Here is a 15,202-nt window from a genome sequence, read left to right as displayed (position 1 = left end):
CCGCTCTTATTATTACAACTGCCTAGAAACGTGAGTCTCGGTGAATTCCCTCCTCGCAGTAGACTGTAGCAAATGTTATAAAAAGGAAGTAAGGCACTGGCCCTTGCGAGACTTTCCCCATGACAATCTGTGTTGAAAATGCATGGTCCGAGATTGAATGAAGTCGAATTACTGATACAGACAACTTTCCGAGCTAAGGGAATAAGCGTGATTACATAATCTGAAACCAGAGTGTTGGAATCAGATGTGGTGTTCTAAAAAGGACATGGAGCGTTCGGCCGAAATCTGTCCGGGGCTGGCCTCTTGATTAGATCGAGCGCAGCACCCGCTACCTTTGTCAACGTCCCTCGTGAGTCAACAGAAGGATGAACATGGGTTTCGGATTCATGGTCTGCCCGTCGGATGGATAGCCCCCCGATGCTTGCCTTGGAGCGGTGTACAAAAGTGCCGAGCACCCACAGCTGGACTGATCCAACCCAAGATTTCACCTCTAAGCTTAAGGTACTAAGTTGACATTCCTCCTTCAACGTTCGTACATACTGTCGGGAGATCACAATCAACATGACTACCATTATAGTCGCAGGAGGGACTCGTGGAATCGGCCGGGCTATTGCTGAGGCTATCAATCGCAAGGGCGGTTACCGCGTCAAGATACTCAGTAGATCTGTAAGCTTGTGCTTTTGACTGGCCAGGTTGGCTATGGGAGATGCTGATCGTTGATAGCCCAATCCGACCCTGCAAAATGAAACAGGAATCGAGGTTATTCCAGTCGACTACAGCAGCATCCTGGCGTTGACAAAGGTCTTTGACGACAATCAAGTCGACACCGTGATTTCGACCTTGTTCGTGACCTCAGATGGTTCTCCTCAGGTAAATATGATACGCGCTGCCGAGGCCTGCGTTCATACGAGGCGTTTCATCCCGAGCGTCTGGGGAATTCCCTATTCCAGAGAGTGAGTTGTAAAGCCTGGCATGCTCGTGAACATGGATACAAGAGAAATTTGGGAACCGAGAACAAAACATCTGACAAGAAGCGTCTTCTAGCCAAGTAACCGAAAGGCAGATGACTATCGGCCAGTCGAAGCTCGATGCAGTGGAGGCCCTAGAGAATTCGTCTCTGGAATACACTCTGTATTATGTCGGCTACTTTCTGGACTTCTGGGGATACCCTCGTGTAAATACATACCAGATCCAGAACATCATCGTCGTCGACATCGAGCACAACAGGGCCGCCGTTCCTGGGCAAGGCGATACTCCCGTCACTTTTACACACACCTTGGATGTTGCAGAATTTGTGGCAGCAAGTTTGGAGCTCCCCAAATGGGAGAAGGAGAGTTATGTTATCGGCGAAAATGTGACGTGGAATGAGTTCCTCCGAATAGCCGAAGAAGTCAAAGGTGAGTGACGCACATTGCTTGGACGCGCTTGTCAAACATTTTCTCACACAACCACATCTTTAGGCGTCAAGTTCGAGGTCACCCATGACAAACTCGACTTCCTAAAGTCTGGCAAGATTACGGAGTTGCCTTCTCATCCGTCCCTGTACAGCGTGATGCCAAAAGATCAACTTCAGGCACTTTTCGCCACTTTTGGTATCTGGTTTGAGGAAGGACTGTATCATCTCCAGCCTAAAACGACTCTCATTCAGTTGTTCCCAGAGATCAAGGCGCGAACTGTCAAAGAAGTTATTCAAGCTGGGTGGAGTCAGAAGGGTTGAGAACATCATGGGCTAGGTCAGATTATCCCGTGCTGCTTTGATTTCATACTCAGTTCCAGTAACCAAACACCTACAAAATCTGCTTAGAGTCCCCCATAAACATTTACTATCGTATGAGGATAGCAACTACTCTATCAAAGTTCGATGATCTTCTCGCTTAGATCCTGTCCCACGAGACCATGGGAAGTTTAATGGGACGTCAATTAAGACTGAATCAAGAAATATTTCCATTTTTCGTCTACCAATCTCAATTCTGCCCATTTTAGTGACACAAAGATTAGTGATACATCCGAGACGCGGAGGAATTCCTCACCATCTATGGGATTAGTGATCATGACCTCCAATTCTGGCTGTGTGGGACTAATGCAATGAGATCTCCAGAGAGCATGGGCGCAGAAAAGCCAAGAGGATTTAGGGAATATTCATTTTTGAATAAATCTTCATAACTGTAAATTACTATCTTTGAAACTCTCAACCAAAGTTTTCGACTTGTAGTCAGAGGAAAATCATTCGTTTTTTTTGTTTTGTCGAGATGTTTCTCTATTAAAGGTAGACTATGTATAGGACCAAACCTCTTGATCTGCCTCCCATTTGATGATCACACGAACTACAACATTCTACAAACCGACCTAGTTCGGCGAGACCACTTAGACTTTCTCCGTTCCGTCCGCAAAGCCAATCTCGACATGTTTAACACCGTCCTTTCCAATGGTAGTTGTAGCATCCATAGCAGGTCCATCAAAGATGAGAGCAATTTCTTCCAAGGAAGGGCCTTTGGTCTCGGGGTAAACAAACCACAAGACAACGATCTCAACAAGAACCCAAGGAATGAAGATGGTGTAAAACTTCCATGCCATTTTGTCAAGCCCAATGGGAACAACATAGGTTGAAATAAGGGAGAAGCATGTGGAGAACAGCTGGAAACAGGCTGTACCACGCATGCGGAGGCTGTAAGGAAGAATCTCGGTGATGTACAACCCCAAGTTGCCGTTGAGACCCAAGTTGTAAGCAGGAGAAAATAAGTAGAGGAACGCCACAACTGATCCACCGGCAGCCTTGTTCGACTCGTCATTTGCAAACACTGCACTACCAGCTGTAATACAAATCAAGCAGATGAAAATAGCGGATAAGGAGCTGAGAAACAGTGTTTTGCGACCGAGCTTGCCCGGCAACGTTGCGAAGTAAAGAGCCGAAAGCCAAGAAAGGATCTGCTGGGTGGCGTTGATGAGGGTCTGTTCCATGGAAGACTTCAGTCCGACTGAAGATAGAATACTGCTCAAGTAGTACGAGACAAAGGCATTGCCACTCATCTGAGCTATGCAAGACGTCCAGAGGATAATGAACAGACGCTTGCGGTTTCCGGGGGTCCTGATCAGCTCAAGGTAATTCTGAATCCAGCTGCCTCGATCGGTCGTCCGTTCGTATGCCAGAGTGCTCTGGATCTCTTCGTACTCGAACTGGACAAGAGGATCATGCTCGTTGCCTTCGGCGTGGTACTTGGATAAGAAGGCTAGCGACTCTTCGTTGCGATCCTTGGAGGCGAGCCAACGCGGACTCTCTGGAACAAAATATAGACCCAAGAGCTGGATGATGGATGGCAGCCCCTGGATTGCTGATGGGATACGCCACGACCATGTCGAGTCAATACGGAAGCTCGCAAAGGTTGTCCATGCCGCTACGATGGCACCAAGAGAATATGAGGTGTTGAACAAAGCGGTTGCGGTAGCTCTGTGGGCGGGGTGTGCAATCTCTGTGATCAATGGGGCACCTGAAGCTCCAAGAAAAACAGTGCCACAACCGAGGATGCCGCGAGCGATGACGAACATGACGAGGTTTTGGGCTGAGGCTTGGACCACAGAGCCAATGATGCATAGTGTTGCGCCGCATGCCAGACCAATCTTACGACCAAAAGTATCGCTGACAATTGAGAGAAACGGGATGGCGCAGAGACCTCCGATAGGATAGGCAGCGTTGAAGAGACCCAGAGTCGATCCTTTGGGTTCTCCAAAGTAGTTCCGCCAGTTCTCGACTGACTGAAGGCCGTTCATCATCGAGCCGTCAAAACTAGACATCTTTTGTAAGTCTGGAGAACCATCGAGGGGGGACAGCTATGCATTCTTACCCTTGGGTGAAAATGGACAGCATTGGAAATGCTAGAAGCAAATTCAGAGTGCGAAGATTCTTAGACCTCCACCATTTCTTCGGATCTACCGTACCCTCTGGCATGGCGGTCACGAAAGGACCCTCAACATTGCTGCCGGGCCCCATGTCTGTTTTGATGGGTTATGGACGGGTTTGTGATAGATGTAGGCCGCTAGGTATCTGTTCAAGGCGGCGAAAGCTGCGAAAGGTCCTAGAGATATGCTGAATAGAGGATAAGACAAGGTCAGCACTTGAACAGAGTCTTATAGAAAAGTTGACCGGCAGTCATGGAAGCAAAGGACGAATCGTTGCGTGATACTAAAGAAATCGTTGAACAACGATGAGGCGTTGCTTTCAGACACGCCTGATTTAGCGCCCCTGCATGTGTCCTTGGGATCCGGGGTATGGGGTGATTCGCGGGGGGGACTGGGGGCGTTCGGGATCCAGGCTGTCAAGATATCGTGACCCGGTAGGTGACCCAGACCTTTGCTTAGTCTCGAAATCATTTTACCTCCAGCTCAAAGCCAAAATCTTGGGCTGGATCCCAATCGAAAGGGTAGACTCGGCCGCGGAAAGCCGGAGTTGAGGCTCAGAGAATACGCGGAACGTGGAACTGGTGGAGCTCACGCGGAAAGCCGGGACAATGGATTCATCTCATTTTGACCCGCTAACTTGGTTCGACCCCACGCTAAACTCCGACTCTACTCGATTCTGACTCTAGCTCAGCGATTCTCTGAATCATGTAGGATCATTTCCCCCCTTGAATTCTGTGCAAAAACACGCAGCGGGCAAGGTGCCCATGCCGTAGAGCAACCTCGGTCACGATTTCATGAGCCGACTCACAGCCAAGGGGTATTTGGGAAGATGCTTGTTTTCTTTAGTGTACTTTAGTACTCTGTACGCTACTCTACTCTAGGAGAAAGTTGAACGTAAAATCCTGGCCAAGATGTTCCTCAACACCACTTGGAAGCTTCACGCTTATTCGAATCGGATCTTCGACTGGGATATCCTGCAGAGCAATCGACAAGCTCATTTCATCAGTACCGACCTCTCGGGACCATCTGATGCGAGCAATGCCAGGTGCTAGCTTTCCACCAAGCGCTACCTTGGCGTCAAACTCGCTGAAGAGGGTGAACCGAGGAGCGCAAGAGATGGCTCCCCATCCGGGCTCGAGAGGTTTGATACCGGCAACCTCGGCCGTGAACTCGTAGAGAGGCACCGAGCTCCACGCATGGCAGTCTGATCTTAGCGTCACCTCATCCTCGCACCAAGTTGTCAGATTCTGTCCCAGCTGATGCCGCCAGGGATCCCAGAAGGAGTGGAAAGCTTTGTCGTAGAGGTCTCCGCCTACTTCGGACAAAGCCCGGAGAGCGTAGAACGACATCGCCGTAGAAGCCTTGGTGAATTTGACGAGATGACCCGGTGCAGTGGGGAGTTTTGACGTGCTCGGGGTATCATCGAAGCATTGTGTGAGGAGTTGTCTCGCCTCCTCACCACTAGTCGCGCCACAGAGAACAGCCCAGATTTGATTGTGTTGACTGAAGTCCAAGGAGTGGTCGGCTTTGACCGCCAATCCATCTGTAAAGACTGGCCCCACACGGCAGTGCTTTTGGGTGGCCGAAACGATCTCGTCTGCTTGTGACTCGTACTCCTGCGCTAGAGCAGGTCGACCGAGATTCCTGACAGTCTTGGCGATGGCCTTGAGCGTGTAAGCGTAAAGAAAGTTGGTGAATGTCTGAATACCCGTCCTCTGGGCTGCCGGCGGTATACCCATAGGTGTCCACTCAGTTGTCCAGTCGACAAAGTCCCAATGTGTCCTGATGAACCGAGAGCCACTGGATATGAGACCGGTCTCTGTATCCAAGCGCTGTGCAAAGGACGCAAGGATACCATCACACACTGCGAGAAATTTGCGAGTGAATTTCTCGTCGCCGTAATGGGTGAAGTGATCAGCTACCGTGCAGATCCAGAATAGCGAGAAGTGAGGAATCACTTGAAAGACATGGGCAGGGCTGCGACTAGCGATTAGCCCAATGCTTGGACGATACGAGTTGTGAAGCTGAACAATTGCCTGCCGAGCCATTCGATCATCGCCTGACACGGCGTAAGTGAAAAGACAGGAACTGCGTACGTCCATAGCATATTGAAGCTGTTCGTAGAAGGGACAGTCATTGTAGCAGTCGTGCATGCAATTTGTAAGCGTGCGTACGCTGTTGTCCCAGAGGCGTTGGTATGTTGACTGGTGCTCATCAGCCAAGGAGAGGGTGAACTCGCTCTTGATGTCTAGAGGATAATGAATCTGATCGATGGTAATCCCAAGGAACTCTAGATCGCTTTCCGAATCTACCTGGATGTCGATAGACATGAAGCGTAAAGTTCGGAAATGAAAAGGCGAAAAGATCTCAAACTTTGCTGCATCTAGACTGTAGGCGATGTCGGTGCTGGCTTGAGCTCCTGAGGAGCCAGCAAAGATATACCTGTCTTCTGGCCCAAACAAAGCTTTGGTCGTGTCTCTCCTGTCGCCTTTGCGGCGAATGTAAGGCACATACTCTGGTTCGTCTTCATACGCCTCAGAGTACCGAATTCGTAAAATTGATCCCGAAGTTTCGGGTCGTCTAAAGCGGAATGCGAGCATCGCCGTCAAGTGGTTGTCTGCCTCAACTTCGATGTGGTGATGTGTGCCCGCAGGCAGCCAGAGCGTACTCGGACCGTTCTTCAAGAAGCTCTCCCACGAAGCCTGTTCTATGCCGCTTCTGACCTTATGGACAGCTGCAAGTGAACGAGAAGTGGTCGTCGGCTTTGGTATCAGTCGCGGAGCTAAGACCCACGGCGGAGTGATGCCATGCGATGCCGGTAATTCCAATTGTTTTGCTGCAACCCAATCGAGCTCCAATGCTTTCACTGCGTCCACGTCTTCGTAAATGTGGAGGAAGTCGTCTTCTTTCTGGTCAATGCGAAGCACCGTGGCACGGTCTATGGCGGCTTCCCACAAACTGTCACTGCGAACAAGCAAAGAAACCACATCATTTGACACCAGGGGTCGTATGAAAAGTCCAGGAATGGGTAGTCGTGGGAAACTCGTCGCGTACTGCGTGGCATGAAAGAAGCGCAGGACCCTGACCGAGATTTGATTCACCCCAGCCTTCAAAAATGGTTGTATGTCGATCTCGTCATAGAACCAGAGATGTTCATCCCCTTTGACAGGGCCTGAAAAGACGTCTTGACCGTTGATGAAAAGCTTGTATCTCGTGTCCGCCGTAATCTGAATTCTCGACGGCCCCTGTGGAACTTCTTCAAGGTTCAGACTCTTGCGAAAGTGGACGATGCCACCAGCAGTATTTGCGCCATGGTCTTGCCACTCCGGATGCCAAATCCAGGGTGTGTCTAGCAATTCGGGATCCATGTTATTGAACTTGTGTGCAGTGACTCTTGTCGTTGATATCTTTGAGGGTAGTTGAAGGTCGAAGATAGATGTGCTCCTCTATCGAGATGAATTGATAAGAGGAAGTTGGGGGGTATTATGCACTTATTTAAGCCGCCAAATTCAGTTATTTACAGAAGGGTGGGGGCCTGAAAACACCGAGCCATCCACCAGCTCGGTGCGTTCTCGAGCGAGTACTTTTCTCACCCCAAACATGGAAGAGAAACACATCTCATAACAATCCCTGACGCAGCTGTATTCTCATGTGAGTTCACAAAGCCACATCTCAACTGATTCGGAACCGAGTCTATTCTTGGCATTCTACTCTATCGGAAGCCTTTGACGTTCAAATGCCTGACCACCAGCTGGTCTTCTCAACCTCCACTGTAGCCGCAAGAGGCGTCTCACTGCTGCTGGTGCCAACAAGGATGTTGTATTTTCCGGCCTCCACCGCCCACTGTTTGCGCGGTTCATCCCAGAAGCTTAGAGCATATTTCTTGCTCAAGACAATTTCCACCTCAGCGGACTGTCCCGCCTTGACATCCGTCTTTGAGAACCCCTTGAGCTCCTTTCCAGGACGTGTAATGGAGGGGTGTTGGGGCGCGACGTAGACCTGCACAACTTCGGAACCATCGACCGTGCCTGTGTTGTTCAACTTCACGATCACCAAAATCTTCTCATCACCGTCGGTGACTCTGTGAGACACCTGAAGACCGTCAATCTTGAAGGTCGTGTAGGATAGCCCCCACCCAAAAGGGTAGAGAACAGGTCTCTTGACTGCTTCGTAGTAGCGGTATCCAACAAAGACGTCTTCGCCGTAAAGCACTCGTCCCTGGTCCGACCGGTAGTTAAGGAAAGCCGGGTTGTCCTCAACCCTGACTGGGAATGACAAGGGCAGCTTGCCCGATGGGTTGACGTTTCCAAATAACACATCTGCGATGGAATTGCCCGTCTCGTTTCCACCATACCATGCTTGGATAATTGCCGATACGGAACCAGCCCAAGGCATTGTCACAGGCGTCCCGGACTGAACTACGACTGTAGTGGACGGGTTGGCAGCAGCGATAGCAGAAACCAAGTCATCTGTTCTTCCAGGCAAGTCCATGTGAGGACGGTCATGGCCTTCTTGCTCAAAGTCCGCATTGAGTCCGACGCATACGACGACTTGGTCCACCGACTTTGCCAGCTCTGCTGCGCGGCGAATCTCCTGATCCGCGTCACGAACTTCAACACCGCCAATACGAACACCGCCACCGCCAAATGAAACCACGCCGTCAGCGTCCTTTACCTTGGATGCCGCGCCGCTGGCGAATTTGACCGTGACATTGTATGTCTGTCCGGTTACCAACGCCTTGATCCCGGTTTCTTCTACGGTTCCGACATTGAAGAAGCTTCCACCGCCTCTTTGAGTGGTTTCGTTATCGATCACGAGTTCCCCGTCGATGTAAAGATTGGCAGTTCCGTGGACAGTCAGACCGAACTGGAAATCGCCCGTCTCTTCGGCGGTGAACGAGGCCTCGATCTCTCCCCACCACAGATCTTCCGTTATCTCGGAGTGATAGTAGTCGGCAAAGTACATGTTCGTGTCAACGAGATGCAGCGTGTCGACTGGTTGACGGTGAGTTTCTGTTTCCGGTGCGGTGTAAGCCCTGAAGGTAACTCCGACCTGGCCATTTGCAGTTTTCAACCGAGGGCCGAGAATCGGTAGCATCTTGTGAGCGTAGCACCCAACTGAGTAAACAACATCGCTTGCTTGCTCGAAAATAGCATCGAATGGCGTTACTGCGTAATATGGCCTCAAAGTAGCTGATCCTCCACCACAGTAGACCGCTGCTTTGGCGTTTGGTCCGATTACGAGAACCTTACGGCGATTAGAAACTGGGAAATCATCCAGTGCAAGCGGATGATGGACTCACAGTCTTTTCTTTGTTGAAAGGTAGGGTAGCGTTCTCGTTCTTTAGTAGTACGATTGAGTCTCCCGCAATCTTTCGGAGGAGGGCTGAGGTTTCAGGAAGATCTCGGCTTCTCTCCTCTGCACCTTCAGAGATTCCCGTCAATGCCGCACGACGAACGGCTTTGAGGACTGCGCGGACGCGTTCATCGACGGTCTCTGGGAGGAGTTTTCTGGATGCCAGTGCGTGCTTCACCAACTGGCCGCGCCAGCGCGTGGGTCCAGGCATCTCCAAGTCAAGACCAGCCTCGATAGCTTCGATGGTGGAGTATGTTCCGTACCTTTGGCAATCGAATCAGCTGAAAGTCACTCGCATAGGGACGGATATCGAAGACTCACCAATCGCTCATGACCAGGCCTTGCCATTTCCACTGGTCGCGCAAAATGCTCTGGAGCATTCCAATGTCTTCACTCACATGGAGCCCATTAACCTTGTTGTAGGCGGTCATGAATGACGCAGGGTTGGCATCTCGGACAGCGATCTGGAAGGGAAGCAGGTAGATTTCCCGAAGAGCACGGTCCGTGATACGAGAATCAACAGCCATTCGCTCATGCTCTTGGTCATTTCCCACAAAATGCTTGATAGCAGCCTGAACTCCTGTGCTCTGAATGCCGGTAACAACCGCAGCGGCACTTTGACCTGCAAGAACTGGATCTTCCGAGAACGACTCAAATCCTCTACCTCCTAGGGGACTTCTTTGCATATTGACCGTAGGCCCTAGGAGGATGTGCGCCCCCTTGGCTCTCGCCTCGAGACCCATCAGCTTTCCGGCTTCTTGGAGCAGACCGGCATCCCAAGTTGCTGCGAGACCAGTGCCGCAGGGGAAGCAAGCTGCCGGCACACCATTGAAGAATCTTGTGCCTCGGACTCCATTTGGGCCATCAGATAGTCTGATGGAAGGAACTCCAAGACGGGGAACACTCTTGGTGTGCCAGAAGTCGATACCTGCAAGTATAATCAGCAAGATTCTTGAAAGTAGGCTTTGACGCCGCGGAATCATACCAGCAAGTAAGTCAATTTTTTCTTGAACAGTCAATTTCTCCAAGACATTTTCTACATCAAAGACAGCTGACTTTCCTGGAATATAGGAGATAGTCATGGTTGCGGCAGTTAATCGTTTTGGAAGTTTCTCGTTGAGTAAGGTAGTTCTCGCAACTCGCAAAGGAAAAAATGACAGAAAATGATCACCAACTCGGAATCATCAAGCGTCTACTCAATGCGGCTTACACGCACCCTGTGCATGGCCGTTTTTAAACACCCATCCCAAGTTCTCGTATCATTGACTCCTGTGTTCTCCAGTAATATTTCGGCTCTAGTTCCGTAGGCTCCTTGACTCCAGACCTTCGACGATGCTGAGTAATCTTCCACCGCGGGGTGTCGATCCTCCGAAAGGTTGACTAGGTCCGGCTTTCCGCGCAACGATCCAAACGCTTGGGCCCGTAGCAAATGCCTGGTGACTCCTGCAGCGGTCCTTTTTGCTGCTCATTCATTCTGACCCTACACTCCGCGAACCTGTACCCATCGTTGTTGACCATGTCCAATGCAAACGCAGAAACCCGTGCCAGTTCTCGCAAAAGACCTGCGTATCCTCGGAAACGAGCTGCCCAGGCCTGTTTGACATGTCGTCAGCGACGGACTAAATGTGACAACGAGAAGCCAGCCTGCAATTCTTGCAAGAAGCTGGGGATAGAGTGCGTCTACCATGAATTCGAAAAGGCTAGGTGTGTGCTCTTTTTTGCCCCTCTGATACTCTCCCCGTCCTTGCTTGCGGTCAACAATTGGCAATTTCTTCCTTTTTCTTCGTCTTTGTCGCGCTTCTTCTGATCCAACAAAATCATGAGCCCAGTTTCGATGCAGCCAGTCTTGCCATACTACGGAGGCTGGACGAGTTGGAAAGTGTAGTAAAAGGTAGCCGCCCGCTACCTGCTGCTCCTCAGCCGAGCTTCGACTTTGCTTCGTCGCTTGCTTCGTCGCCTTTCCCACCGACCGATATCGACTGGATCAACTCATTTGAGGTTCGTTACGTCAACCGCGATGTGATACTTAATTGGCCAGTCTGGAAAACCGTCGACGTAAACAGTCCATCCAACGAATCGCCCGCGGCCATCTCCCCAGGGATCGACGTGGTGTCCCGCCCTCTCCTCGTATCAGACGTGGATGTTCAGGACGCCTCCAGACTACTCGGCATTTTCTTGTCCATCTACCACATATTCAACCCAGTCTTGGATATCGCGACGATTGAAGAACACGTCAAGAGTACCTCTCTCAACGGGTTCGGTTGGGATGCTGGGTCATGTTTGGTCGTAAGCCACCCTTTACCTTTGGTAACCTCTGTTTACGATACCTGCAACCGATGTCTGACAAATTATAGCTCCTCGTCTTGGCGCTAGGCACGACCGTAGAGCATGACAACGGCGTGGCACAGACCTCTCTGTCCGTTCGACAAAACGAACATTTCGGCCGAGCTGAGGCGTTCTTTGTTGCGGCGCAAAGGCGAATGGGTTTGCTGCTGTCCAGTAGTGGCATCGCAGAAGCTCAGTGCTTCTTCCTAGCTGGCGTGTATCTGATGACTACGATGCGACCGGTCGATGCCTGGAAGATGTTCACGCGGGCTTTGTCGAGCTGCCATACGTTCCAACTACCTTGTCGCGACGCCAGCCCTGGAGCTACTCGCTTGCAACAGACCATCCATTGGGCATGCTTCAAGTCCGAACTGTGACTCCCACCACTCCTGTTTTTACTTTAGTCCTCAAGCTCTAGTGCGTGTACTGACAATCAAATAGTGAGGTGCGGTTGGAGTTAGGAATCATCAAGACGAGTGCATGGGATCTACGCTATCCAGATCTCTTCCCCGATCCTCCCGAGTCCATACAGTCCCAAGGAGAGCCTGCTTGGTATTTCTACCTAGCCGAAATAGCACTTAGACGATTAAACAACCGCATACTATCGGCGACATGCTTGGATGACCGGAATACTGGCAACGTTGCGGATAAAGTGGCAACAACCCTGGAATTCGAACGACAAGCTCACAGTTGGTATGCATGTGTACCCTGCTCGTTAATGCCTCGTGCGGAACTAACACGGTGTCTCTGCTGCGTAGGGCCAGGTCCCTTCCACCGAGCCTACGACCGGCGATAGACGATGCCAGCGACGTTGCTTTCGACTTTAACGAGAACGGACAGTTAAGATTCATCCTCAGTGGCCATTTGATAGACTGCTTGGAGCTGATGTACTGGCCTTTCATATACGCCGCTGTGCATGGGCAGCTTGGAGATGACAGAGACTCCCATATGCTGGCCTCGCGAGGTCTTGACTTCTGTGTGCGGAGAATCAAGATCAATAAGTCGGGGTTCTTCCATCGGCATCATGGTACATGGTTGATGCTGCAGTCTTGCACACGAAGCGCGCTTGTGTTGATTGCTGCAGCGTACGGAGGCCTACATGACAAGCTTCCACACGACTGGAAAGATAGTGTTGAGGATGTGGCGAACCTTCTGAAGTACTGGGCTGATGAAGTGCCTGAATTCAAGAAGATGATCGAGATTCTCGCTGCTTAGTAGTCCTAAATAGCAAACCGCTATACTGTAATCTTTCGACCAAGCATAGGTCAGGTATTATCTGGCGCGGCGGTCACCAGGACTTACCATGACCTACCTAACTTATCTCCTATCTATACACCTCTGTGATCTATTAATGCAGACTTCCAGCCCTTTGTCTAGCAACTCCTTGCTTGCTCTCGCTAGCTCTCCTCTCGAGTCCCCGACTTTCCTCCCGAGGGCCTCCAGGTAGTCCAGGCTCGCCCCCCAAACTTGCCAGTACCATCTTGTTCGTCGCCGTGAAGTCATCCAGTATTTCAAGTTCTTTCTGAGAAAACCATATGGGTACCAACATGGCTCTCATTGGAATAAGCAGGATGATCAGGACTGGGAAACCAATGGCACCCAGCGTGTGGGAGACGGCAACGCAAGCTGCAACACCTAGGGACTGTAGAGCTATGTACAACCAAATTTTCAGGCGGCGAACTTGGAGGAGTATTTCGTCTCGTTGTATGAAGCGTTCCTCTGCTTGGAGAAAGAGGAACTTTCGAAGGATGCTGTTCGATTCGATTGATCCCCACTGGAACATAGTAGTCAGCCACTCATTCCATAAGGTACTAATGACAAGAACTGAATTGGTCACTTACACCAACGACAAAGAAAACACCAGCAAAGACAGCAGCTGGCATAGTATGTAGCACCACCAGAAGGGGACCCGTCATGGTGCCTATTAGAGCAAGGCCCATCAACAAATGGGAAATCCTCTGCTCTACTACCTGTGTAGCAACGACTATAGGTCGCCTGATTTCTGTGTCTTCTCCTTCGAAAGTCGGTATAATTTTGAGCTTCGTCTCGTAGACTGTCAATGAATCCGTGTGAACTGGGGCCTGAGGGACGAGGCCATTGGGCATCGGCAGACCCAAGATGCCTGAGATGAACGTCGTGCAACCAATCAAGAAGAAGTCCCAGTGGAAACCTCCCGGTTTCTTCAGGGGATACCGACGTGCTTGTGCGGTGATACTGCTGACATTCTAAAGGAATATTTAGCAATCTTTTCTGTGGGTGGTCTAGAAGTCAGGCACAGGACTTACATGGTCGTAATAGAAGAGTAGCATCACCAGAAACCCAAATGGCATAGCAACCAAAACCCACTTTGCATCAAGAGTCCAGAAGTCGATCAACCAGTTCCTAGGTTGCGTAGGTTGGAAGGCGTCGACGACAGGAACCCTCATGATGTGCGTTCCTTTGAGAGTGCCAGGGATGTGCGAGAAACCCACCCAAAAGATGGTGGCAAACTACGAGCACAGTCAGTATCTGTCACTAATCATCCGCGGCAAGGCCAGAATCTTACCACGTAGGCATAATCGGCGAGGATTCCTCGGTAGCCAGACTTCCAAAGAGTGCTAAGGCCCAGCTTTTCTAGCGTATAAACGGTGCCGAAGTATAAAATGGCAATCATACAAGCCAAGTAACCAGCCGCGCTGCCTTCGGCATCAAACTCGTTGACCAACTCTTCCACGCCCTTGACTATATGTGTGTCAGCAGTATGTTTTGCGATTGTTGAGTCGACTTTACAAACTGATGTAGATGATGCCAACGTATAAACCAAAAGCCTCACTCGAGAAGTCGGTGACGTATCGCATATAGTCGCACGCGTTGAATACGGCGACAAGCCAGTGGAAAATCGCTGCCCAAATACCCGTCCAAGCCATGAACTGTGGGTAGATGGAAACGTCGTAGATCTTGATGATATCGTAGATTGTGAAGTTGAAAAGCGAGATCAAACCGGTGACGCCAACGATCGTAAGGGGCTGGGCGCTGAGGATGCTGAAGACTACGGCAGCGAGCGCAGATGAGAAGAGAGTTTCGTTGATGCCGAAGAATTGTCCTGTTCGTCGATACATGTCGAGAGTGTAGGCTATCGCAGGGAGGAGACTAAAGTCGTTCGACTGTCAGCATAAGGGGGCGATTTGGACTGCAGTACCATGTGCATACTTGACAAAATACATTCGAATGGTGCTGGCCACTATACGGTACGTCCACCCGTCAACTATGTCGCTCCAGTAGTATGGAAAGCGTCTCTTGATGTCGTGGTAAATCCCACGGCCTGGACGGAAGATCCTCCAGCGCCTCCAGCCTCTTTGGTCATCGTAGGTGTACGACGTGTTTGTCTTCTCCCTCTGTAACCGAAGTTGGCTAGAAGTACTGGAATCTGGTTCGCCTGACATGATGTTGAGATAATTGCCAAAGCGACTGATATCGGTTGAGAGAAAAGGGTAGGTGCGCAAAAGAAGTAGCAGTGGGTTAGAGATGGGACCTCTGGATGCTAGGTTGGACATCGGTCACAACGGGACCAAGTATAGTCATGGTTATATGAGGGCCTCCTTGAATAAAGAAAGGACAAGAGCCCCGAGGTCCCGCCCCTGGTCTGGGG

General features: G+C 50.5%; 6 protein-coding genes across 6 annotated transcripts; 2 read left to right on the top strand and 4 right to left on the bottom strand.

Annotated features, from left to right (window-relative positions):
* The first annotated feature begins 314 nt into the window (after positions 1 to 314).
* BDP55DRAFT_661873 (uncharacterized protein) lies at positions 315 to 1,954 on the top strand. The gene is made up of 4 exons (XM_060574754.1): positions 315 to 666; positions 724 to 953; positions 1,045 to 1,397; positions 1,461 to 1,954. Exons 1-4 carry the CDS (start codon positions 562 to 564, stop codon positions 1,715 to 1,717), a joined length of 945 nt encoding a protein of 314 aa, XP_060430146.1. The 5' UTR covers positions 315 to 561; the 3' UTR covers positions 1,718 to 1,954.
* A 266-nt stretch (positions 1,955 to 2,220) lies between these two features.
* On the bottom strand, positions 2,221 to 4,072 carry BDP55DRAFT_581183 (lactose permease). The gene is made up of 2 exons (XM_060570822.1): positions 3,840 to 4,072; positions 2,221 to 3,781 (listed from the first exon to the last, which is right to left on the bottom strand). Exons 1-2 carry the CDS (start codon positions 3,983 to 3,985, stop codon positions 2,365 to 2,367), a joined length of 1,563 nt encoding a protein of 520 aa, XP_060430145.1. The 5' UTR covers positions 3,986 to 4,072; the 3' UTR covers positions 2,221 to 2,364.
* A 289-nt stretch (positions 4,073 to 4,361) lies between these two features.
* Positions 4,362 to 7,312, bottom strand: BDP55DRAFT_742110 (Six-hairpin glycosidase-like protein; the record flags this gene model as incomplete). Its single annotated transcript, XM_060580457.1, has 3 exons — positions 6,337 to 7,312; positions 4,820 to 6,282; positions 4,362 to 4,396 (listed from the first exon to the last, which is right to left on the bottom strand). The coding sequence occupies exons 1-3, from the start codon at positions 7,260 to 7,262 to the stop codon at positions 4,362 to 4,364; spliced, it is 2,424 nt and encodes an 807-aa protein (XP_060430144.1). The 5' UTR covers positions 7,263 to 7,312.
* Positions 7,313 to 7,626: 314 nt separating this feature from the next.
* BDP55DRAFT_631312 (family 3 glycoside hydrolase) lies at positions 7,627 to 10,331 on the bottom strand (the record flags this gene model as incomplete). Its single annotated transcript, XM_060572269.1, has 4 exons — positions 7,627 to 9,141; positions 9,197 to 9,512; positions 9,571 to 10,177; positions 10,235 to 10,331. The coding sequence occupies 4 exons, from the start codon at positions 10,329 to 10,331 to the stop codon at positions 7,627 to 7,629; spliced, it is 2,535 nt and encodes an 844-aa protein (XP_060430143.1).
* Positions 10,332 to 10,719: 388 nt separating this feature from the next.
* BDP55DRAFT_109788 (uncharacterized protein) lies at positions 10,720 to 13,121 on the top strand. Its single transcript, XM_060565372.1, has 5 exons — positions 10,720 to 10,953; positions 11,079 to 11,535; positions 11,604 to 11,947; positions 12,016 to 12,267; positions 12,333 to 13,121. Exons 1-5 carry the CDS (start codon positions 10,766 to 10,768, stop codon positions 12,787 to 12,789), a joined length of 1,698 nt encoding a protein of 565 aa, XP_060430142.1. The 5' UTR covers positions 10,720 to 10,765; the 3' UTR covers positions 12,790 to 13,121.
* On the bottom strand, positions 12,621 to 14,996 carry BDP55DRAFT_703688 (HCO3 transporter family-domain-containing protein; the record flags this gene model as incomplete). The annotated part of the gene is made up of 6 exons (XM_060577974.1): positions 12,621 to 13,348; positions 13,416 to 13,799; positions 13,860 to 14,063; positions 14,120 to 14,295; positions 14,348 to 14,703; positions 14,764 to 14,996. 6 exons carry the CDS (start codon positions 14,994 to 14,996, stop codon positions 12,923 to 12,925), a joined length of 1,779 nt encoding a protein of 592 aa, XP_060430141.1. The 3' UTR covers positions 12,621 to 12,922.
* Between the last annotated feature and the right edge of the window lie 206 nt (positions 14,997 to 15,202).

Source organism: Colletotrichum godetiae (assembly GCF_030913485.1).
Source record: "Colletotrichum godetiae strain CBS 193.32 chromosome Unknown BDP55scaffold_18, whole genome shotgun sequence".
Classification (NCBI taxonomy): Eukaryota; Fungi; Ascomycota; class Sordariomycetes; order Glomerellales; family Glomerellaceae; genus Colletotrichum; species Colletotrichum godetiae.
This window is presented reverse-complemented; position numbering and strand designations above follow the sequence as displayed.

Excerpts from the sequence above, each read along its gene's own strand:
- BDP55DRAFT_661873 (XM_060574754.1), top strand. The coding sequence starts at position 562 with ATGACTACCATTATAGTCGCAGGAGGGACTCGTGGAATCGGCCGGGCT. Across the intron at positions 667-723 it reads TCAAGATACTCAGTAGATCT|CCCAATCCGACCCTGCAAAA; the intron begins GTAAGCTTGTGC and ends GATCGTTGATAG. Across the intron at positions 1,398-1,460 it reads AATAGCCGAAGAAGTCAAAG|GCGTCAAGTTCGAGGTCACC; the intron begins GTGAGTGACGCA and ends CCACATCTTTAG.
- BDP55DRAFT_581183 (XM_060570822.1), bottom strand. The coding sequence starts at position 3,985 with ATGGGGCCCGGCAGCAATGTTGAGGGTCCTTTCGTGACCGCCATGCCA. Across the intron at positions 3,782-3,839 it reads CTGTCCATTTTCACCCAAGG|TTTTGACGGCTCGATGATGA; the intron begins GTAAGAATGCAT and ends AAAGATGTCTAG.
- BDP55DRAFT_109788 (XM_060565372.1), top strand. The coding sequence starts at position 10,766 with ATGTCCAATGCAAACGCAGAAACCCGTGCCAGTTCTCGCAAAAGACCT. Across the intron at positions 11,536-11,603 it reads ATGCTGGGTCATGTTTGGTC|CTCCTCGTCTTGGCGCTAGG; the intron begins GTAAGCCACCCT and ends GACAAATTATAG. Across the intron at positions 12,268-12,332 it reads GAACGACAAGCTCACAGTTG|GGCCAGGTCCCTTCCACCGA; the intron begins GTATGCATGTGT and ends TCTGCTGCGTAG.